This window comes from Pezoporus occidentalis, unplaced genomic scaffold, assembly GCF_034315485.1.
Source record: "Pezoporus occidentalis ecotype Australia unplaced genomic scaffold, CSIRO_AGI_Poc_V1 ctg214, whole genome shotgun sequence".
NCBI classification, from domain to species: Eukaryota; Metazoa; Chordata; class Aves; order Psittaciformes; family Psittacidae; genus Pezoporus; species Pezoporus occidentalis.
The window spans coordinates 1,043,848-1,068,784 of record NW_026914007.1 but is presented as its reverse complement, the minus strand read 5'-3'; the positions used below and the strand labels follow the sequence as shown (position 1 = coordinate 1,068,784).

The 24,937-nt window shown below is 42.5% G+C and overlaps 1 protein-coding gene across 6 annotated transcripts in view; it reads left to right on the top strand.

Moving 5' to 3' along the window:
• The first annotated feature begins 1,728 nt into the window (after positions 1 to 1,728).
• The window catches only part of TUB (TUB bipartite transcription factor), a 76,862-nt gene continuing 53,653 nt past the window's right edge, over positions 1,729 to 24,937 (top strand). For 2 of the 6 annotated variants that reach the window (XM_062619853.1, XM_062619849.1), the window contains exon 1: positions 1,730 to 2,084. In XM_062619853.1, coding sequence (XP_062475837.1) covers positions 2,047 to 2,084 — 38 coding nt within the window. In that variant the 5' untranslated portion in view covers positions 1,730 to 2,046. Of the gene's footprint in view, positions 2,085 to 24,937 lie in introns of all 6 variants that reach the window. The other 4 variants (XM_062619852.1, XM_062619850.1, XM_062619855.1 and 1 more) reach the window with 4 other exon arrangements.

The following is a 24,937-nucleotide window of genomic DNA, read 5'->3' as shown; positions in this document are numbered from 1 at the left end:
CATGTCTTTGTCACTTGGGTGTCCCTTTCCATCTTAGCTTCTCCGTTTTAGCCTCTTCAGGGCACAAAAGGTAGCCACAATTAACTCTTTGGTGGTTTATCCTACAACTCCTGTTCTGTGTGAAAAGGTGACTTCAGCTAACTCATAAAAGTCTTTTCTTTAAGCATCTCCACACAGTACAAATGTTACCAGCAACAAAACTTCTGAGTTTTGCCATTATTCAAAGAGATTATGATGCGCGGATTGACTCCACAACTCGTTAAAGTTGTAAAGTAGGTATGCTTTTTATTCAGATAATTCCTCAAAGTCATGCGTACCTCAGTGCTGTTTCCCTCTGCATTTATTCTCTAAAGTTATATATATTCATAAGGTTGCACAATACGCCTATACATATTCATGTCCTATCCCCGCTTCGTATTATTATGAGCCAGAAGGTCCTCTGCGCCTGCGCAGTGCCCCCTCTGGTCATGGGCAGGGGTCTCAAGATGAAGTAAATGAGTCTTCCTCCTCTGGGTAGGGGTCTTCAAGATGAAGTAAATGAGTCTTCCTCTTCTTGCACTTTTCACCTTTTTAGTCTTTATGTGTGGCCTTAGAGTTTGGTCAGTGTCCCAGCCGTAAATCCTCTACTTCTCCCCTTTATCAGTAGAGTTTGATCAGTGTCCCAGCCGTAAATCCTCTGCTTCTCCCCTTTATCAGTAGATTCAGGCGTCTGCTTATTAACAGGACCGGAGGTCTCTGTTCTGCTTAGCAGGCATTTACAACAGATAGTCCTTTTTTTTAAACAAATTCCTCTAACCCCCTTGTACAACCCTCCTGTACAACCCCCTTGTACAACCCCCTTGTACTACCCCCCTGTACAATGGTCAACCCTCTGTATCAATTATATATTTCATCCATCTTCATCTTTCACTTATTCCTTCTTTCTTCAGATAGTTTTTTTCCACAAAGTCAGGAATTGTTTCTGTAAGCGTATAGTCTGACACAGATTAAGGGGACGAGGAGGATTTACAATAGTTTAAATGGACTTTATTTGTGCTCTGGCTGTAAGGCTGGAGCAGAGCTGGTCTAACAGCCTGTAGGACACTTGTGTAGCGACAGGCGGGGGTCTCAGGGAGCTGTGACCGTGCTTTGGGCAGCCAGCCCCAGCCTCGCACCACGGTTTACCCCAGGAACGCTGCCGGCGCTCACAGCCATGCTGGTCCCAGCTGAGGTGGGCGGCAGACACCATGTCCCTGCGGCTCTGCATCAACTGCGAGGCGCCTGTCCAGCACCAGCGAACAGAAATCACCGCTTTTCCCCTAAGGGCCGCGTTAAGATTTTACAAGCAGACCCCGGCCCGTGGCTCCTCAGCCATTTTGGGTCGAGCTGCTGAAACTGACAGACCTTGCCAGTAGGGCTGCCGGAGAAGCGCCTGGGCGCAGGATGCTTTCTCCTCGCACCTTTTCCGCCTCAGCCGGCTGCCAGGGCCGCACGCCCGCTGCCCGCGCGGAGGGATGCCCCGCACATGCCCAGTGGCGGGGCGGGCGTCGGCCGTGAGTCAGTTGCGGCGCGGCTGACGGGCAGGGGCGGGCTCGGCGCGGGGGCCGGTTCAGCTCTGCTCGTCCCGGCCCGCCTCGCCCGGGCGATGCCTCCGCGCGGCGGCGGCGGCGGCAGCAGCGGGGGGGCGGGGGGGTAGCGGCAGCGGGGACGAGCGCTGCTGCCCTGCCTTGCCCTGCCTTTCCCTGCCTTTCTCTGCCCGCCGCTGGCCCTTCCTCCGCCCACCTCCCACCCCTCCTTCCCCGCTCCTGCGCCCGACCCAGCCGCCGCTCCGGGCAGGGAGGAAGGGCTTGGAGCCGCCTCCCGCTGCCCCTGGCCGCCCCCCTCCCCATGCAGCCCGGCCCGCAGCTGGGAGCTGGGGGGATGTTTCTGCGGCCGCTGCCGGGATAACCGGCGCGCCGTCCGCCCCCGCCCCGGACGGAGGATGCTGCCCGCGCTGTGGCGGGTTCCGACTCGGGCAGCAGCGGCCGCGTCCCTCTCCTCGGCTCCGGGCAGCGTCGCCGCGGAGAGATGACTTCAAGGCACCAGGCGGACTGGATCCCTTACAGGTAGGGGGGACCCCCGCCGGGCTGTGAGAGCGGCCAGAGGGACCGGAGCTGCTCCTGGATTGGAGTCGCTGCCCCCCGGTGTCTTCGGGGGATGGCTGCCGGAACCCAGCCCAGAGCAGATCTGGCTCCGGCGGCGGAGCCGAGGGTCCGGACCATGCCCGGGGCGCTGAGTAGAGGCGGTGAAGAGCGGGTCGTGGGCCAGCCCCATGCCTGCCGGCTGGCGGCTGCTCTCGGAGGAGGCCCGGTGTCGCTTCCCAACTTCGGGCGGTCCCGCTCCGCGAAGTTAAAGCGCTAGTTTCTGGGGAGAGCTGTCAGGCCCGCGGAGAGAGGGAGAGCAATCCTCCGCGCTTCCGCCCGTAGTGACCCCCTCCCGGGTGGGCCAGGCGGCAGCAGGCGGGGCGCTGCATCGTCGGTGGCGGCCTCGACCCTCGGCTGCGGAGACCCCGGCCCCGCCGTGCGCTGCCGGCTCAGCGCCCGCTGCGCGTTCCGCTGGGCGCCGCCGAGAGTGGAGCTGCGCAGGGCGAACCGAGCAGCACGCGGGCGCTGCTCCTGCTTCCTCGCGGCGCGGAGCTCCCGGGTCCGTTGGTGCCGCCATGGCGCGGAGCGGGATCGCCATGGCAGCGCCCGGCGGCCGGCTGCCATTGGCTCCGCCGTTGCCATAAGCTACGGGAGCCGCCGCGCGGCGGCTGCTGCTGCCCGGGAGCCCCGTGCGTCAGCGGCGGCGGGGAGCGGGAGCCGGCCCCGGGACGTGCGGCGGTACGGGCTGGCCCCCGGCCCGGCGGTGCTGGAGCGGCTCCTGCGTGCCCTTCCGTGCCTACCACAGCGCCCGGCCCTGGAGCGGAAGCGTTTGCTGGTGGAAGATGAGAACAGCTCGTTTCTGGGTCGCCGGTGCGAGGGGAAAGCGAGCCAAAGCAGGTCTAGCTCCGGGCGGGCTGGGCTGGGCTCCGAAGCAGGAATAAACCCATTTCTGCATTTGCTTTTCAGAGTGGCGTTAGGGTTCTGAGGCTTCTTAGTCTTCATGAAAGTATCTTTTCCAAACTGAATCATCGCAGAAAGGAATCATGGGCGTTTAAAAAGGTGCTCTGGATAAGCAGCGTTTGTTTCATTTGGCTGGTTGTAAATAAGATAAGGTAGATACAGTAACGTAAATATTTTCCTTCTTTTATTTTGTAAACACTCATGAAATAAAAAATACTTCCAGAGTGTGCTTTAAAACAAAGACAGATGTTTAAACAGCTCAGTTGTAGTTTGCCCTGTTCTAAATGACAATATTTATAGCAACCATATGCCACAATAAGTGCAACCTAAACACAAATAAATCACTCCTTAATACACAGAAAAAAACCCGACCTGATAGACACACAAATGGAAGTCTGCTGCTTCAATCTGTGTGCATGATTGATAGTTCTAATCAATAGAAGAATCAGAAAGAAAGAAATTGATTGCAATGAACCTGAGAATATTGTGGCTCTGTCCAAAAGCTGCTTCAGACCATGTGCTTTATAAGATGTAACAAGTTGGCAATAAGGCTTCAAAAATGAGTAGCGGATGCATTCTGATGTAATTTTGAAGCCCTGTAATAATGGCAAAAATACCACAAGAACAGCTGTTCGTGGCTCTTCCCAGCAGCAGAGGAACTGTTTCTCTGTTCTCCCGCTGTACATGAGGCTCTTCAGAGGCCAGTGCCAAAAGTTTGCTGAGCAGTTTTGTAGCTGTGGCCTTGAAGAAGGAAATAAAACATCTCTTCAGTTCCTGCTTAGTGCAGTTCAGATAAGCAAAGGGAGGCAAAACAGTAGATTTTCAGAGAAACACAGATCTGATAATGCTTATATCTTTTCTAATATGCTATTGAATGTTAACCATATCGAATTGCTGAGGACTGCCCTAGACCAAAAGGCAAACAAACCACGCTTCTGCTCTGAAAGTCTTTGTCTAGGCTTCTAAAATAGAGTTCTCTTAAGAAGTTGGCTTATTTTTAATTCTTCAGAGCTACTTCCTGAGTTAGCAGTATAGCATTGCAAATCTCATTGAGCTTGCTTGTTTAAAGCATCCTCCAGGATCTCCTGAGTGTGTTTACACAGAAAGCGATAGTTTCTGAGTGCACATGTGGCTGAGATTCCACATGAAAACACTGCATTAGCAAATTAGGTCAGAGAACTGTTTTGTACGAGTGAAACACTATGAGAGGGAGAGGCCTGATGTGCACCCCTGGGGATAGTTCATCTGCTCTTCCACCTTCTTTATGGCCTGGGTGGCATGTGACAGCTAGCAATTTCTCTGCTGCTAGTGTGGGGGACAGGGCACAGGCTCTTGGGCATGCTGAAGTCTGTAAAGACGTATGTGACATATCCTGAGCCTCACTGATGTACAGTATGGTAGAAAATACTGCGAGCCTTTCTCCAAGCTTGGCAAAGCTGTTTCAACTTTGGCATGGACTTTAAAATGTTAGCAAGACTCAAACCTGTATTGTTCCTCCTGGCAATCGGTTGTACATGCAGCTGTATACCTGAATTAATTCAAGCAGAAAAGTGTGGTATTTTTTCTTCAGTAGAATGTCATATTTTTCTTTACAAGTGAAAGGAGACAGAGGGAATCAGTTCTGTGTGTGTTGTGCACAACTCATTAAGCAATCCACCTGCATGTCCAAAGCTCACAAAATCATAGAATCATAGAATAGTCAGGGTTGGAAAGGACCTTAAGATCATCTAGTTCCAACCCCCCTGCCATGGACAGGGACACCTCCCACTAAACCATGTCACCCAAGGCTCTGTCCAACCTAGATTATACTTCCACTTTCAAGATGCTGAGAATGTTTTGGGTGAATTAGCAAAAAAGAGAAGGCAATTCTTTCAGTGTCAGTGCTAGCTTTTTATACTGAGATGGATAAAAGAGTCATACTATTTGTGAGTTTGCTATTTTGGCATTTTGCTCTTAATGTCTTCTCTTATATATTCTGCTTTTGAAACGCTAATAGTCATAGGGTGAGGGGATTTGAGTTCATTAATATTATGAAATACAATCAAAAGTTTTTTAGAAATAAATATATGGCATTTATTTCATGAAACTGCATAGATAGAACGTCGAATATATGATTAAGCACTTCCACAAGCCTACACACCAAATAAAATGAGCTAGGAATTATTCTTAAAACTTAATTAATTTAAAACAATATTTCTGTCCTTTATTACTAAGAATCAAAATAGTTTAGACTCCAGTAAAAAGTCAGTTGCAGTTCATGTAGCTGCCCCCTGCCCTTAAGAGGTGGCTCCTGATGGCACTTAAAAGCAAGATGTAACTTCTTGAGGAATTAAGTTCTCAAGCACAGTACTGTTTTCCTTTGGTATCCTTTAGCAGTTTCCAGTAGAAAATAGCAGAAATATCTTGGAATCATTACAGATTCACAGGAGTTTGTTGTTGTTTTTTTTCAAAAGTACACTTTGTTTTCCTGTCCTTTTCCTGAACTCATTTTAATTGGTAGAATTTCTGAAATTAACATACTCATTTTTATTTTATGCTGGTCTGCCTGGAGTAAGTGAACACAGTCCTCATACTGCATAACTGTAGTTAGATGACTCTTGCTTGCTAAGATAAAAATATCAGTCACAGTAAGGTCCCAGTCCCTGTTATTATTTATTATTATGACTTCTTATATTTTCACTTGTTTCTTTAACAATAAATCTTAATACTATAACTTAAAAAGCAGCATTTACAAAACAATCTCACCTGTTTAATGAGAAATATATGAAGACTGTCAGCTGAAAAGCGCAGTCCACAGAGAAATGAGTTTGCCGCAAGTCCCCAGAGTTCTTTGTGAAGCTTCTGGAATTCTACTGAGACTTGGTTTGTGCGGGAAAAACCTTCCATAGCCCAAGAGGACCCCATGAACGGTGCCACAGGGGGTCAGGCACTTTGTGCAAAGGGCTCTGTATAAAGCAGATTACACAGCATGCATTTTGCAGTGGCATAATATATCTTGATATGTACATGATGATGGTAATAATATGCCTTATTTTGTGACATTTTTTATTATGCTCAATTTTTGTAGCTTTCATGAACTTGCTCTGAAGTTTTAAGGCTGTGCTTAGATATTGCAGCTATAAAGAGTCACTAGTTATTTACTTGCAAAGTGAAGGATTACAGTTGCATGAAAATTGTGGAGCGCATCGGTGTTGTAAATTCATGAATCATGGCAGTTAGAGCAGGTAAGATTTCAAAAAGTGTGATGTGTAAAGAAGTTGTGAAACAGGACCAGCCTTGAAGACCAAGGGTGTCCCACACTCACTTCCATGCATTTATTTGAGTTATTGGGGTATTATCTATCCTTATGCCTCAACATTTTAAAGGTAACAGTGATAGTAGAGTGCTCACCCTGCTGCAAGGTGCAGTTTTTGACTGAGTGCATCACAGTGCAGACAGGCTCGCTCTCAGCTGCCTGCTGTGGGGAATGGCATTGATAATTTATGAGAGCTGCTTTTTCTGAGGAAAAGGGTACAGAGAGCATGCGTCTCCTCTAAATTAGGCTATCTTGTCTCAGGTTATTATGATGTATAAAATTAGCCTAGTCATGTGCTTTTAAAACATTTAAGTTAGAGCTTTCCCTTAATGGGGGTCTGCGCTCTTATACAGGGCACTACTGCTCTAGTGCATAGAGACTCCAGGTGAGATCAAAGTCCTGTTTTGCCCAGCATTATTGTTAGGGAGCGGTACAAGCACATTGTCAGAGGCAATTGCTACCCTGAAGCTGATAGCCTAAGTCAACCAGGCGGAAAAGAAAGGCGAGGAAAGTAACGTATCACTTCAGTTTTACCAGGGAGAGAAATAGAGACCTGTGGAAGTTGTAGGGAATTGGCTTGAACGGAAATGGGACAAGGCTCAAGGGAGATCAGCCTCAGTGCTGGGAGTAAAACTTAGCTGGTCTGTGCTTTGCAGTGTGCCAAGGGTGGGTTTAAGTAAGGGGCTGAAGGGTCTTTGCCACTTCTTGCAGGGCGCACTGTGGGCCTTGCAACAGATAAATGGCTTCCCTAACTGCCCTAGGGTATTGTTGCCCCCGACCACTTTTGCCGTATCAACATCCAGATCGAGACTAAAAGTTATTTATTTCATAATTGGCCAGTGGGTTTGTGATAGCGACAGTCATTTTCAGGCTTCTGGCATGACAATCATTTACAAGCCGTCTGTGCCAGATTTAGATCACAGCTGGAAAGCGGATATGAAATGTTATGTCGTCTCTTGCAGTTCCCGGAGTTGGGCAGTTTTGACTCTTACGCCTTAGGGTTTTTGGACATTTACATAAAGCGCCATCCATTTAAACATGCAAGCAGCAGCATTTCTGGAAGGTGGTACTTTTTGTTAGTAACTAAAAATTGCCATAGTAGAGAGCTGGATTCTTTTCACACTTCCACCTTGTTCCTCATTCCCTCACACTAATGACTTATTTTCTAATTCATGCTTTTCTGCTCTTTCTCTTTATGAACAGATTTCTTTTTGCTGTTTCTCCCTACATCTTGTTCTCCGTGCCTTTTGTTTTTCTTTTCTCTTTCCTTCATAATTCATTTTAATGAACACAGAATTCTAGTTTAGCAGCTATATGGTGCCTGCAGAAGATACCTCCTCTGTAAATGTTTGCTATTTAATTTGTATTTTAGTGTTTGTAACTTTTGAATAATTCCAGCTTCTCATTGTATTACTAAAATAGTTTTGCCATTTTTTGACATTTATTTTTGAGATTTTTGAGTTTTTTTTCTTTTTTTTTTTTTTTTGCACAGATTATTAAAAGATTAAGCGTGGATGTTAAAATGAATGTTTATTTTCTATCTCATTGCTGGAGTTTTTGTTACTGTCGTATATGAAGGCCAGTAACTGGAATTAGGAGATCCCCTTCTTGGTCATAGTCTGTGTAATGAAAATGTGGATGGGGGGGAACAGAAGGACTGTTCTCTCACAGTTTTAAAATCTCTTTTAACGTTATGTAGTGGCAGGACAATACCTGCAAGTTCTGAAGACTCTCAGCTGAGAATGTAACACCTCTCTGGGCTCTGTTACTGTTTGTATAATGCTAATAGTATGGAGGTGTACAGCAACAGAGTCTTCAGTCTGAAGAATTTTCAGTTTAGAAGACAAATGCAAAAGAGAGGTACAAGCAAAAAAGATCAGGATGATTGTTGGCATACTTGTTGCTTTCACTTTTGTTAACAGACATGGTCATCAGCATCTTTTGACTATCCCGTTCTTAAGAAAATTGGAATTAAAGGGGTAGTGCTTAAATAGATATGAAAATGTGCTCCCAGAGAAGGGTTTATTGAGTGTGCAAAGGTAACTGTGGGAGGTGGAAAGATTGGAGTAATTATTTTGGTACACATAATAAAAAAATGAAACTTTTTTTTTTTTTCTGCTGTAGTTGTTTTGCACCAGCTCATTTTATCTAATACTTGATGGTAATGTAGCTTTTTTGTTTTATACCAGTTCAGTAACTGTGGGTATATTGTGGGTCATCTATGGAGTAATTTCTGTTTAGGTCTACATTGTGTAGCTTTGTGATATTTGTCTTTAAATACTCAGTTTGCTTTGTAACTAAATTGTTTGCTAGATGTATTTATATTTTCTTCCTTTACATTAACAAGAACCTAAAATACAGCTTTGCTTTTTTTTGGATTGCTAGTAAGTTGTGAGGTTATGTATTTATCTATTATTTACTCTTAAAGGGAAAAAGTGCCCTGATTTCAAGCTGCTTCCTTTGGGGAAATGCAGCAGTGCCTTATACAGCAAATGATAGTAACTGCTTCTGCTAGTACAAGAACTTTGCAGATCTTGGATGCTGATTCTGTGCAGTCAGACTACCACCCTTGTAGTAGTGAGACTACTTCCCTGGAGGTAGGGATACTGCAGCATCTAACACCGTCCTCTGCAACACAGATGTGTGGTTTCTTGCAGGAAGCAGTCACAAAGAGGTGCCACAGAAGCGTTTCTAATGACTTGAAAAGGAATTGGATTGGTTCCATGACCTTCTCTGAGCTCATGTTTTAGCCGAGCAAATAATGGCAAGCAGTCTGTAATACATTAGTATGAATGTGCAAACGCACTTTGTTTGTGGGTGACATACTTACCTTGCTCTCTGACAATGCCAGTGCCCGAGTTATTCTTTCATGGAGTTTTAGCTTGAGTTCTTAGATGTTTACCAAAATTAAGGCTGGGATTGCAGATTTCAGTGGAAACTTCAAGGTTCCTGTTGAGATGCGTGCTAAGACAAGTTTGTGAATATCATAATTCATAATTAATGTAACTCATTTGACGCAGGTAATGAAACCACAGCATGAAGTTTTTAATGGTAATTTTAATTGTAATCACAGTTCTAACTACCTGCAGGTGAAAAATTACAAGATGAAGAAATTCCTTGATTAACTTCAAGTAATGACTGAGTTAGAAACTGTATCTGCAAGTGAAATAGAGATACATCAGTATTTCATCCATTTCATCCATCAAAACAGGTTTGTCTTTCAATTTGGTCTCAGTTTGAAAGCAAAATAAAAAAAGCTAAAAGATGGGTATTTCCATTAATGGTACCTGTGTTGCAGCAAGAGGCATAAGGAAAATTGGTCTGTGTTTTTTCCAGAGCATGTTATTGCTGACCGATGCTATTGTGGCAGCATTTTCACTTGTCTACAGCAACAGCAACAATAAAATAATATGTAGCACCATGTTGCAATTTTTATTTCTGTAAATTTGAAAAAATTATTTGATATATTATAGAAATTAAAGAATAGATAACTTGTTCAGACAATGACTTGGACTTACTGCTGAGGTCAGGTTGAGTGGCAACTGAGAGACTAAGACACTTACAGTACCTTGGAATGCATCCCACTATTTTTGGCAGATATAAATCCTAAGACTCAAGCCAGGAGTGTGAATTTCCATTAACAATCTTTTGCAGACCTAGGGATTGCGTGAACTATTACATGCTTACCTAAAACTTTAAGTTAGTTATATGGGTAAAGAATGCATGTTTTGGGACACTGCATCTGTAGAGGAATGTTAAATAATATTAAAGATGTCTCTCACCAGTGAGACAGACTTTGACAAGTGACTCTTCCAGGTATTGTTTTTTAACATTTTACTGGATGTTAAATCAGTTCACTGGATGTTGGTGCAGATTTAAAAAGTGAAGTACAAGGTTTGAGAGGCAGATTTTGTGCTTGCCCTAGAATAACACTAGCGCTATTTTATTGCCTGTCCTTAAGGCAGAGTTCAGGTGCCTCTGCACATTGCATATTATTAAATCTATGCAGTCATAGAATCATACAATGATAAAGGATTGGAAAAGACCTTTAAGATCACCAAGTCAAACTGTAACGTAAGACTCACTGCCAAGTTCATCACTAAACCATGTCACTAAGTGCCACATCTATGTGAGGTCTTTTAAATACCTCCAAGGATGGTGACTCAACCACTTTCCTGGGCAGCCTATTCCAGTGCCTGACAACCCATTCAGTGAAAAGAATTTTCTTGATATCCAGTATAAATCTCCCCTGGAGCAATTTGAGGCCATTTCTTCTTGTCGTATCACTTGTTACTTGGGAGAAGAGACCGACCCTCATCTTGCTTCATCTTCCTTTCAGGTAGCTATAGAGGGCAGTAAGGTCCCCCATGAGCTTTCTGTTGTCCAGACTAAAGAACCCCAGTTCCCTCAGCTGTTCCTCGTAACGCTTGTGCTCCAGGCCCTTCACCAGTTTCATTGCCTTTCTCTGGCCTTGGTACAGCAACTCAGTATCTCTCTTGCAGTGAGGAGCCCAGAACTGAGCACAGGATTCAAGGTGTGGTGTCACCAATGCCAAGTACAGGAGATAGATCACTTCCCTACTCCTGCTGGCCACACTGTGTCTGGTAAAAGACAGGATCCAGCCTGTTCAGACCCCTCTGCGGAGCCTTCCTATCCTCCAGCAGATCAACACTGCCGGCCCAGCTTGGTGTCGTCTGTGAATTTACTAAGGGTGCACTTGATCCCCCCATCCAGGTCACTGGCAAAGATATTAAACAGAACTGGCACCAGTCCTGAGACCTGGGGAACACCACTTGTGACTGGGTTTAACTTCCCCTGGAGGTTCCCATGCACTGTGCTGGAGGGCGCCACTGCGGATCATGACAGCATCAGAGTTTCTTGCCTTAGTGACAGATGGAAACACAAAGAACCATGTAGCTTTGCTTGGTGTTGAATTGGTTAAATTCTTTCCTTCTGTATTTGATCTCTGTGGTATGTCCATGCTGCATACTGCGGTGCAGTAGAGAGACACTTGGGTGAGCTGCATATGAGCTGACACAGCTCACTGGTATTGAAAGCTGTACAACCACATCAAAAATGCAGGAGTGATTTACTCCTTTGAGGAGCAATGCAGTTCAGTCTGTGAGGAATTAGAGAATACCATAGTTAAATTGTTTCCAGTATATGTATTAGCATGTTTTCAGCTGCCTGGGTATCTGTCATAGCACAGTTCACAATGTGGATGTAACTTTTAAATTATTATCTGGTCTAAACAAATTTATTATCTGGTCTAAACTTTTAATTCAGTATCAGGTCTAAACAAACAATGTTAATTTTTGTGTGTTAAGAACACCAGCCACCTATGAGAGACCTAATCTAGGCTCTGGCTTTTCAGAATACTAGGATAATTCATCTTGGATATGCCAGATACATTGGTAAAGGAATACTATGTTAATACCTAGAGAAACTGGGCCATCATATCAGTGCAGAAAGATCATGACATTGCTAGAAGTTTGAGGCATCCTGGAAGATGCCTTTTAAATGTTAGCTATTTCAAAGAATGATATAATGTAGTATCCTGGCAGTATTGATCCAGCTTGAAAAAATGTTAATTACTTCTTCAGGGCTTGAATATCACAGACAGATTTTAAAGATCAAGAAAAACCAACACAAGAGAAATTTAAATGAAATGAAAGGTTCTCCCTTTTCTTCCTGCCTGCCTTCCCTTTTTCCTTGCTGTTTGATTCTTGGGCACCTTCTGTTATTTATTCATTTAATGCTATATGCCTGAGGCACAGTAGAGGTTGTTCTGTGTAGTATGGGAATGACAAAAAGTTTTCCAATCCTGTGCACTCTGTATCAGAGTGATTTGCAGATTATTTTATTGGAAAAAATGTGAAATTACATTTGCATAGCCTGGAAGGCGGGATATGCAAGTTCAAGTGATGAAGTCTCTGCCCTCTGTGTTTCATACCTTAGGAGGAGGGTATTTCTGATACCTTAGATGAGTGCCTGGGCTTTCAGGTTATTTGTTGGTGTGGCCTGGTCCTGTCCCTCCCACCCCCAAAATTTTCTTCTGAAACTCTGGCGGTCATTGAGTTTACAAGTCCTGGATTTGATGAACTGGCATTCTCTTACAGCACTTCTGGCAAAATAATCCAGTGAATTCTAGACTTGGGCGGAAAGATACTAGGGCTTAGAAAATTGATTTTACTTATAATAAATTATAATTTCTGAAAGACATCATTTCACTGAAGTAGTACCAAATAATATAAGCTGTTAACAAAAACTGAAGGAGACTGTAAGGCAACTAGCAGCTCACTGGAAATGAGTATTCAGTTGCTAAACTTCCAGCTTATTGATTGTTGCATTCCATTAAAATACAAAGATTTTGAAGCAGAAGATTTAAGAAATGTGCAGAATTGCCGTATTTTCACATTAGCTGGCATAGGCCTTTCAAAAGATGGAATGTGAGACTACACAGGGAACCTTGCAGAGAGTCTATGGCTGGATTTTCAAGAGTGTTCAGGGTCACTCTGATTCTCTGCTTATGTTATTTCCTAATTGTGAGCCTCTTTGAAAATCTGAAGTTTCTGATGAAAATACTTAGGTGGAGAGAGAAGAGAGGAGAATGACTGTTGTGCTGTCTAGTCAAAACGACAAACTGCATGTAACACGTTGCAGGTTTTAAGTGTTCTTTGGCAAGAATGGCTCATTCTCGACTGAAAAAGCTTATTCTGATTAAAATGTGGGATACATTAGAGGCATTGAAGTTTTCACTGCGTTGCACAATGAATTGCATGCCCAACTGACATTGCGAGGAGTCCTCAACGTAATTCTCTAGCACTGGGGATGAAAATTCATCCCACAGGGTTTTAGTTTACAGCTAGCTCTGCAGTATTGCATTTACTGTGGACTTGGATTAACAATGCCAAACATGACTGCATATGGGTTTAAACTTAAACAGGGGAAGTTCAAGTTATATATAAGGAAGAAGTTCTTTACTGTGAGGCTGGTGAGGCACTGGGACAGGTTGCCCAAAGAAGTGATAAATGTTCCATCCCTGGCACTGTTCAAGGCCAGGTTGGACAGAGCCTTGGGTGACATGGTCTAGTGTGAGGCATCCCTGCCCATGACAGGGGGGTTGGAACTTCATGATCTTAAAGTCCTTTCCAACCCTAACTATTCTATGATTCTATGATTCTATATTGCAATAAATAGTAAATAGAAAGATGGTGTTTATGGTTTTGCTTTTCACTTTGCTGTTGATGATTTAATCTTGCTGCTAATTTTTCATCATGTCTATGATATTGTTTCTGTATTTTTTATTTTCACTCCGAGCAGGTCTGTACCTAACAATGATTGAGTTACTATTAATAATTCCCTAGGTTAATTACTTTGTGAAATAAAGCATCAGTTTTCTTTTTGCAACACAAAATGCCTGCCTCTGTATTGTGGTGATATGTGGCACTTCAGGAAACTTATTCAGGTTTTGTGGTTCTTTCCCTTTTTGTATGAGTCCTCTATATCTGGAAATTGGATCTGTAGTGCTCTGTCCAGTGTTCTGTCAAATGGCTGATGTTGGTTTTGGGGAGAATAGTGTATGTGCTGCTGGGAGAGTGCCCAGACATAATATGAATTGAGTTAAATTTGTAAGTAAGTCAATGGCAGTATTTCCTTATAATCTTCCAGCTTTTCTTAAATTAAATGTTTTAATGATCCTAAAGCAGATAAATATTTGAGCAGGAGCTGTCATCAAAAGTCTTTCTAAAGCAGGTTACAGATGCAAGCAGAGGTTCCTCTGTCAGCAGTTGGGAGCAGGGAGAGCATGTGTTCCCTGGGGAGAGCAGCATAGTTTGCAGGCACGCATGGCTTCAGCAGTGTGGGTGAGCAGTCTCTGATCACTGCTGTAGTCACTGTTGTGGGGCTGGCAGTCCAGTGAAGCATGCTGCATGCTCCCAGTTTGCTGCACATAAAGGTGCAGCCTGTACACTGATAGCAGTACAGTGCTACCCCAGAATAATAAACTCTTCTGAAGGGTCATGTAGAGGAAGCTGTGCTGTCTTACACATTTCTAGCTTGCTTGTGCTTATGGGCTTGCTTTCCATAATTCTTGGGCTGAACTCCTCCTCATCATGTTATGGTTTTGGCTAAGTCCTGAAAGAGCAAGAACATTGAGCTCTCTACATCTGACAGAATGAAAGTGAATGTGGATCATCCTTGTAACCTTATATTCACAATAAACACAAAGTCATGGGTGTGCATTGAAATATTAGGGCTGTGAAAAGTGTCCAAATAACAGTGATCGCATGCTTGATCAATTTTTGTGCAGTGGGCAATTAGTGTTCCATAAAGCAACCGGAAGATCCACAGCCATATGTAGTTATCTAAGAGGAGTAGAAAAACATCTGCTGGTGTATGAGTGTTGATTAGACCCCAAGGGGGATCTTATTTTTACTCTTTTTTTTAATGGTCCAATAGCTAAAATGATACTTTCTGCCTTTCTCAAATGCATTTGGAAACAGCTTCCCACAGTGCCAGAAGTGGTTTAATTACATCTGATACAGTTAAAAGGGGTCTCCAGCTTTGTCTGATACAGCTTCCCCTCTCTGAGAGTACATGTGCTTGCTTATTATTCCTACTGTTGTCTCCTTTTCCTAGTGCTATATAAAGTATGACTGCGGCCTGAGCTCGGTGGTGTGGGTGTGCCTTGGTGTGGTGCTATAGTGCACTGCCGGTCCTGTGTCTCACCCTCACATGCTGTGTTTTGTGTGGAGCTCTGGGAGATGCTCCAAAGGCAGAGGCATATTACCCTGTATTACAGATGAGGACACTGCACATACAGCAGAAGTGTGGCTCTTCCAGGGTAAAATTTCAGTAGCAGGAATTGTATTTGCTTTATCTTCCACCCTTCTTGCCTCTAAAACAGATTATCTTTTTAATTTCTTTTGTATTTCTGTTTGTCTGCTTATAAGAAATCCAAATAAGAGCCATGCATATATTGACAAGAAAAAATGAACCCAGTAATCTTTCTTCACCATGTGTTGGGGTTGAAAGGGATCTTCTGCATATACCTTGTAATAATTGATCCTAGGATCCCTACAGCTTTTGAAGCCAGAATTCCTATAGCTTTTGTACATCATGTTTCCTTACGTGAATTCTCATTAATAATACTGATCTGAGTCTAAAACCTTCCTCTCCACAGAGAGGCCATTTAAGGTCTTTGACTCTACCCAGCCACCACCTTCATCATGAAAGCTGTTGGACTTTGCTTTTAGTTGAAATTAATCAACTGAAGAAAAAAAATTATGGACATTACGAATGTATAAATCTTTCTTCCTTAAGAAACCAGGCGAAAGGCAACCCCCCCTCATTGTACAGATACTGAATTGGCAGTGAAGGAATTTGAAGTTTGAATGCGCTGGTCAAATTTTATTACGGAACCCCTTTGGACATGAAAATTGTTCCTGAAACTTCCAGATATACATCTGTTCACTGCTTTTTGTCTTTTCCACAACATGCAGCGCTAACACACATGTTTCAGGTGAGACAGAAATGCCTCTTTGTCAAAGAACTGAATGTTTTGAATTTAATTTCACTTGCATGGTATGATTTGCTTCCTGTTCTAGAAAAACAGCAACCAGTCTGATAATCGCGTATTTCTATTCACATTTTACCCACATTTTAACTGAAAATGTTTCATAGGAGGGAACTAGCAGGCTTAGAAATATGTCTGCTTTCAAGGCTGTATGTATGTGGCTCTTCAGTCCCCAGTGGAGATTGATTTTGCTATAATTGTTGCCAACAGGCATTCTAGCAGGTGAATTAGAAGAATTAAAGTGGCAACTTCAGACACATATTAAAAAGAATATGAAAAGGAAGGTAAAAAGCCCTTTCCTGTAATGGGTTGCTTTTGATGTCGCAGCACCTGAACAGCTCTTTGTTCAACAAAAACCTTTACATCTTTGTTGAGGTTTAACCCCAGCCAGCAACTAAGCCCCACACAGCTGCTTGCTCACTCCCCCCTGGGTGGGATGGGGGAAAGAATCAGAAGGGTAAAAGTGAGAAATCTCATGGATTGAGATACAGACAGTTTAATAGGTAAAGCAAAAGCGGCACACACAAGCAAAGCAAAACAAGGAATTCCTTCACCACTTCCCATGGTCAGGCAGGTGTTCAGTCATCTCCAGGACAGCAGGGCTCCCTCAATGTAATGGTTACTTGAGAAGACAAACACCATCACTCCCAGTGTCCCTCCCTTCCTTCCTTTTTTCGCCAGCTTTATATGGAGGAAGAGGAAGGAAGAGCATGGCATTCTGTGGTATGGAGCATCCCTTTGGTCAGTTGGGGGCAGCTGTCCCAGCTGTGTCCCCTCCCAGCTTCTTTTGCACCTCAGCCTGCTCACTGGTGGGGTGGGGTTAGAGGCAGAAAATGCCTTGACTCTGTGATAGCACTGCTCAACACTTAACAAAAATGTAGCCCATGCCACCTACTATGAAGAAAATTAACTCTTATCCCAGTCAAAACCAGCATAATCTCATTCTTCCATTCTTCACTTTACAAGAAGCTAAACGCAAGCTTAGGACAGCCTTCCGGGTAAATAGATTTATGTGTTTTACTGTGCTTTTTTTATCCACAAAAAATGCTGATAAAACTTTTCTGTACTGCTTGTCAACACGCTCTTTCTTTAGTAGCTAATCTGATCTACTTCATCTTTGATCTCTTTAGTTACACAAAACCAGCAGTAGTTTATCTGTAGACTTTTTAAATGACACACTGGAGCAAATTAGTTTATGCTTGTTTTCTTTGTTGAAAAATAGAAAGCACAAAATCCAAGACCTGTGCATCTTGAATTACCTCAGGATCTATTTGTCATGCTTAAACAAATCTGCTACAAATCGTGTGGCTCTCATCAGTGATTTCTCTCTAAGCCTGTGCTGATTTTCAAATTAGAAACGGAGGTGGCTTCATGCAGACATGGTTTTAATTTGTTATTCAAACGCTTGGGGTGGGAAAACATTTGCACTTTTTTGGAATACATGGAAAGTGACATTTACAAAAATCTAGATTCTGATTATTCTTTGTATCTTGAAGTTATTTTTGTCAAGTTGTAAAGACATAGGAAGCAGTACTTCTCACAATATAATTGAGTACTGAAGATTTGTTTGAGCTCCTCAGGTTGAATCCACAGGTTGAAATTCAATGTAGGACTATCTTTCATCTTTTCTTTAAAAACAAGAAGGGAATAAAGATCCGAAAAAAAACAAAGCCAGTGATACCAAATTTTCTGTGTCTGAATTATGTTTTAAAAAAGAGAGTTTGTCTACTCTATGCAGTAAGTATAGAGTAGATTTTTGCTTTGTTATTTCTGGCCAATAAATTTATCTCTGTCTTTCTGTGGGTTCATAATATGCCTGAATCTTGGAGAAAAGAGAAGAAAAAGACAAGGGAAACTGTTTTTGTCTTAATTGGTAAATGAACTGCAGTGTGCTCAGTATCTGTATTTAGCTTCAAAACAGTCATTAGAATTGCAGATTTTGCTATCCATTTTGTTTCGAGGAACTAAACCCGTACAATTTGCAATCCTGTATAATTATAATCTGGTTCTAGAGAACTGTAATTTCTACTGATATTTAGAAATAAATCATTTGAGCTTAAATTTTCAGTACACTCTGTAGAGGGATTAATGGCACAATCTTAATGAGAATTAGGCTGATTACTTTCTTCGATATCATGCTGGTATTTTATCCTTTACTTTGAGAGGTCAAATTATACTGAAAATCTGTAGCACATGACTGGCAAAGAATGCTTGTGGTTTTGTGTTGTAGCTCTTTGGTTTGTAAAACATGGTGCCCTATTTGGTTAGCAATTTTCATATGCTGAAGGACAAAAATAATGCTTAACTTTGGTAAGAACAGTTTAAAAAATAGAAGATTGGATAGATGCTGAAATCTTTTCTTGATCTCATGCCATTGCATGGTTTGTTACAGTTACAGAGAAAACCTGCTTGCCAATTTAAGACACACCCCCCCCCCCAACTTCAGTATACTTTTTTAAATCTAATTATCTCATGCATGCTTTATTTTAAAGAAAAGATTATTCTTTTTGCTTGTAAAATGTTTGTGCACATCCTAGGACTTCGAAAAACAATTTAAAAAAGCATCTTTTATCTTTCCCCTTTTTTTTGGTTATTGCTTGATGGAACTGGTGAATGTTTGACAAACAGTTTAGAAAACAAAGATAAAAATCATTTGTTACCAGCCTTTTCTTTTGGTGTTCACTAATTCACATAAGCTTTGATTTTGCAAATACTTAGCCATTTGAGCAGGCTCAGATAGCAATATTTATGACCAGCAACAGCAATTTGTATTAGTCTGCTCAGGATCAGAACCCTAAACATTAGGTGGTGTGCATGTACCAGACCCTATTTTAAGTCTTCTTCAAATACAGTGACATTGGTGTTGTAGAGTCTGAAATGTCTTTGCATGGGGGACCGATGGAGGCTCTCAGACAGTACCACACAGGCTATTCATGTGAGTACTTTCAAGGCTAGAACAGTAGTTTGGAAAAGATAGTTGCAGCTAGAAATATGAATTAGTTGGGTTGCGATAATTAGCTCTTAATTTTCCAGTAATTTGATGACTGTGCCAACTATAAGCTGTGCACTGCAGAGAAGATTTTCAGATGGAAATCCAAAGCTTTTTAGGGACATCAAATCCCAGTTCTCTGAAAGTGTGAGTCTGTGTGTTTTCTGATTCCTCTGCCACAGCCTTTCCCACCGTTCTGGTTTCTTGCTGGCAGCACACATTCTTGCATGTCCCATAGGTGTTGTAGAGCAAAATCTTATGTTTTGAAAGGAAGGATTGCTATACCAATTAACTGCCCAGTGCTGAAAGAATCCAACATGAGTCCTACCAGTTAAAGATGATACTTTTCCAAACTGTCCAGAAAAAGGTAGTAGTTTTCCAGATATTCTCTCCCAGTTTTATATATATATATACATATACCTATGTATATGTAGTTAAATATGAGGAAATAGTGTCTTGCCCGGTTACCTGTTGAGAGGTCAAGCTGGGCATAGCAGATAGTGTATTACTTTTATCAAGTCATCACACTTCTTGGTAATTAAATGCTTTTTTGTATTTTTCCATTTATATATCACTACAGCAAGGCTTTTCACATAGCTCTTTGTAGCCCCACACAGTATATTATAAAGTGCTGAGAGAGCAATCCAGAGTAATTATTAGACTAAATGATAATTTCACTGGGGGCAGTCTGAGAGAACCAGACTAATCAGTTAAAGGTCCCATTGTCAGGATAATTTGGTTCTCTTGCTTGCTGAAATATTGAGGACATACAGTATATCCGTGAAAGCACTGGGGAAAATCCCAAGGTGTAACCCCCTCCTTATATTTTACATGCTCTACCTTCTGTAGTTTCCCGTAATTTTCAGTTTGTGGTGTACGCAGCTTTCTACCGATACCCTTGTCAACTAAGCTTTCTTCAACTGTGCTTCATTTGCCATGAGATTCTGCTTGAATATTTAAAAATTTCCTGGCTAAACATATAAACATATAAAGCTAATGCTTTATAGTTGAACTTAAAACTTTGCACACCAGGTGGCTTCATGTGTGTTCATGATTCATATCAGGACAGAAAATTCTAGCTGCTGGAATCTTTCTTACACAAAGAAAGACTGCTGCAACCCTGAAAACTAAATCTTTGTGTGAGGAAGTATCAAAAATGGAGTCAAAAGGTCACACGGTAGATTTCCATTAACAGTTGTAGTTTTCTGAGCAAACAGGTATTGTTTCATGTATATATTGTTTTGCAATTCTGGTGGTAGAAGTAGAAGACTTAATAGCTGAAATCTTCCTGTTGTGTGGCACAGGAACAACCCAGGCGTGTTTGTACTTCTTAATATCATTTCCTCTAGTATGCTTCCATAGGTAAAAGGTGCCTCATGATTGCGAGATGTAACAAAAAAGGCCTCAGAGTAGTCAGCAAGAAGTACAGTTAACAAATATTTATAGCAAATATTTGATGTTCTAGTTTTGCTAATTTATTTGAAATACTTGAAGCTGATACACTAAACTAGGTATATAAATTAAAATTGGTGATTTAAGAAAATCAAAGATGATTAAAATTCATGCAAGGTACACGTCTTAGTATACAACAAAAAGAGGTAAGTTGCATAACAGTGCTGACACTGTTACTTGTAACACTCCAAGTATTTATAAATGTAGTTAATGCATTTTACTATTAAAAAGACTTTTTTTTTCTCCATTTGAAACACAAAAATGCATGCCAGCATATCTGGGGTTAAATAAAGTACAGTCAGAATGCAGAAATATGGGTTTCATGGGACAAGTTGGATTTTTTTCCCCTAAAATGTGTCAAAAAGTAGTATTTGTTCCCTTTCCCAATATGTCCTGTGACATGAGAATCTTTGCAGTATTGCTCCTTACTTTGTTTCTCCCTCCTCGTGTTTGTTTTCTCTCTACAATTGTTTTTACTAGAGAAAGTTGGAAACTGACACAGGATGAAATCTGCATATAGTAGTTCAGCTTTCTTGGCTGGGGATTACATACAGGTGTGGAGAAAGTCTCTTCACATATCAGAAAGCTGCTGTGCCTTACAGTAATGCACACTTTTCTCCTCCACCCGTTGAGAACTATTTATAATGGAGATAATTTTACCCTGTGCTAGAGCTATTACACTCTGCCTGATAGTAGTTAGAATTTTATTGCCTCCTGTCCAAGACTGCATTCTTCCAACACAGTACCAGGACTTAACAACATCTTTGAAAGCGAGTTACTTGCTACAGAGAAGGGTGAAAGGTTTATGACAGATTAACAGAATAGTTTGGGGTTGGGAGGAACTATTAAAGGTCACCTAGTCCAGCCCACTTGCAGTGAGCAGGGATGTGTTCAACTGGAGCAGGTTGCTCAGAACCTGTCCAGCCTGACCTTGAACACTCCTAGGCATGGGGCATCTGCCACCTCTCTGGGCAACCTGTGCCAGTTCCTCACCACTGTGACTGTAAAACATTTCTTCCTGTATCTATTCAGAATCTACCCTCTTCCAATTTAAAAAAAAAACCTTGTCCTATTGCTACAGGCCCTATTAAAAGGTCTGTCCCCATCTTTCTTATAAGCCCCCTTTAAGTATTGAAAGGCCCCAGGGAGGTCTCCCCAGAGCCTTCTCTTCTCCAGGCTAAACAGCCAGTGTTGGTTATCTGCCACTGCTTTTCAATAGCTGTTTGCTTCCCAGCTGCAACAAAACCTCTGACCATGTCATAAAGTTTTCCTGCCACTTCCTAAGCCTTGAGAGTAGATTTCACTTACCCACCTTTGGCAGAACACAGAAGCAAAGGACAGAGAGCAGCTTAGTTCTGAAATGGAGAATAATGCTCTTCAGATTGTTTACTTGCAAGATCATCTTTTCAGAGGGAACTGATAAATTAGAAAAGATGAAATGTGTAAGTTCTCCTGAAATTATCTTTGAATACTTCAGACATTACCATGTTTTAGAAAGGAGTGGATACCTGCATATCATTAAAAAAAGGGGGGGAGGAGGGAAGTCACCATCCCAACCTTGTTATTACTATGCTTTTCAAAGATTGTATTAATACCTGGAAGACTCCATCAGAAAAAAGAGTCTCTTTTGTGCAGGCACTGTATATGCACATTTTTAAAATAATTCTCTGTCCCAGAAGTTTATAATTAAAAGTCCCAGTCTGAAAGGGTTTATACGCATGCATCTTTTTTTGCCATGTGAAATTAGTGGGAACATTTTCATGAGTTTGAATTAATATAGCTTGGGATCAGGGCCTGAGTATGTAGATCAGACTGCATGGAATACTTCATCTGCATAGAGTGCTGTTAGAAGTAACGACTTAGTTTTCATTACTGGGTACAAAATCTAGGCCAAATGATGTTTGTTGCTTTTGACAGCCATCGACATCTTACCAGTCTTGAAAATCCGCATCATGTACTCAGGTACCAGCGTCTGACAAACTCATTTTCCAGGATTGTCCAGGATTGTCAGAATTTGCTGCCAGCACGGAAGGTAACTACAGAAAATGAACTCAAACCAAAATGAAAAATCTGTTTTCTTCAGTTCCACCAAAAGAGTACTAGATTGAATTATAAAGATAGTATGTGTGGGGGGAAAAGTGACAAAATATTTTGTTTCAGGGTTAGTATTTATCATGAAATGACATGTCTTCCCTTAGAAACTGTATTCCATAGAAACTGTAAAACCACCTGTAAAAAAGGAAGAAGAATCTCGGCTGTTTCACTACACTAACATTTCCTATCACAGTTGTAATTCTCACTGTATTTTTCTTCATTTTTGATTGTTAAATCAGCCAAGAGAGATTAGGTAGTTTCTTTCACCTTCACAATTTCAATAAATTGATAGCTTAATTTTATTGTTTCTTTAAAGATCCAATAAATACAACTGTGTCTTTTTCCTATCCTGTCCTAAAAACATAGGTAGCAGTGGCACCTCTTAATAAGTTGCTGCATTAATGAATTACCTCAGATATCATCTCTTTCAGCAGCAGGGTATTTGATCTACCTATTTGTGCCTGTGTTTGCATGCCTGCTGCAGGGAGAAGCCTCTTGGAACACCTGCAACATTGAACCTATTGTTGGTATCAGTGTTTTGTTTGTTAAACACTTCACAATTAGACTATTATTTTGAAGGCCAGCATTGTGTTAACTTAGTTGCTGTACCTGTAATGCTTCATTCTTGCATCACAAAGTTCTTTCCAAGAGAAGTTAAGACTTGTTTGTTAATCTCCTGGGTTCCGCAGTAGCAGTCATGTTTTTTCCTTTGTGTTAACTGGTACAGTGCTGTGTTTTGACTTCCAGTTTGAGAACAGTGTTGGTGAAGCCGATGTTCTCGGTTGTTGCTAAGTGATGTTTACCCTGACCAAGGACTCTGTGAGGCTCATGCTCTGCCAGGGAGGAGGGGAGGCTGTGAGGAAGCAGAGACGGGGCGCCTGACCCGGGCTAGCCGGGGAGGTATTCCATACCACAGCACGTCATGCCCGGGGTGAGGGGTAACTGGGAGTGACCCGGAAGGACAGGGGTTTTCCGGGTGGAGCTCGTTTCTCTTGGCCGGTGGTATCGTATTCTCTTCCCTTGTTATTTTCCCTTATCATTGTTGTAGCTGATAGTAGCGGTGGTGATTTGTTGCTGGACTGTTTTTGTCTCAACCCGTAGGAGTTGCACTCTCTCGATCCTCCTCCCCGTTCCTCCGGGAGCGGGGAAGGGGAGAGCCCCGGTGCGGGGAGGCAGAGGGGGAAGACGGACACGGACCTCGATTGTTGTCAGCTCGGCACCACTCACTGGGAGTGAGTGAACAAGCTACCTGACTGGGTTTAAACCACGACAGTTCTTTTTGGCGCCCAACGTGGGGCACGAAGGGTTGAGATAAGAACAGATCTGACTGGATTGATAGTCACTCGTCACAATGCTGATTTATTGGCTCTCAAGGTTGTTCCTCTTGATCTCACAGTTTCAGTATATGATATCTTACGTCCATCCGGTACTTGCTGTATTAGTGTTTTTCAAGTATGGGGCTTGGGCTAAGGTTTTTATCCCATTGTACTTTATGGTAATGACTTGTAATACAATAGAATCATTGATCATGAAATTGATCTGGCTTATGTTCCCAGTGTGGTCACCACCTTTATACTTTGGGAGGTATATGATGGAGGTGCTTAGCAATTACACATCTTTTTTCTCCTTCTCAGGTGCTCAACCTGGGAAGGAGACATCCTTTTACCCTCCTAGTCGTCCCCCCAGACCATTTACATTTGAGAGTTTTGAATTTTTTGAATGGCCTTTTAATGCTGTTGAGACTTGTTTGCTGATGGTGATGGGAATCACCATGCTAACACGCATACAGAGTGTGTTTTACCCACTACTGATTTCAAGAGTTAAGCAGATTCAGGTTTGGGTCTTGTCTGGGGTCAAACGACGATGTAGGAGGACCGAGAGATTTTCCCTGAGGCTGGACAGCCATGAGTGGCAGGGTGTGTGGGATAGTATGGGCAAGTATCTAGGTCAGTGGGCCCCTCCAGTACTTTGGAATTTCACTACTGAACAACTGCAAAATCCAGAAGAATTAGTAAAACACTTAAATGAGGTGTGTGGTCATTCTGGCCATACCAGAGATGGACAAATCATGGCAACGTGCTGGGGCTTGGCCTATGCTTACAGGGCCTTGTTCAACACTATCCAGCACCTTCAAAAGGAAAAGAATGTCGGCGGATCTGAGGGCAAAGCAACAGTCGCTACTCAAACTTTGGCTGCAATGAACAGCACAGCTGTCCCAGTGGCAAGTACAGCAGCTGCTCAAACTTCAACTGCAACAGACAGCGCGGTTACCCCAGCTCCAAGCACAGTAGCTACACCACCCCCAGTAACAAGTACAGTTGCTACTCAAACCACAGTGATAATCACTGCAGCCAAACCAGAGGACCAATTCGTACCAATATCAGTTGCCCCTGTACGCAAGAGAACAAGCAAAAAGGAGGCAAAAAGGGTGAAGCGAGATGAAGAACCAATGAATTCACCACCCGGTC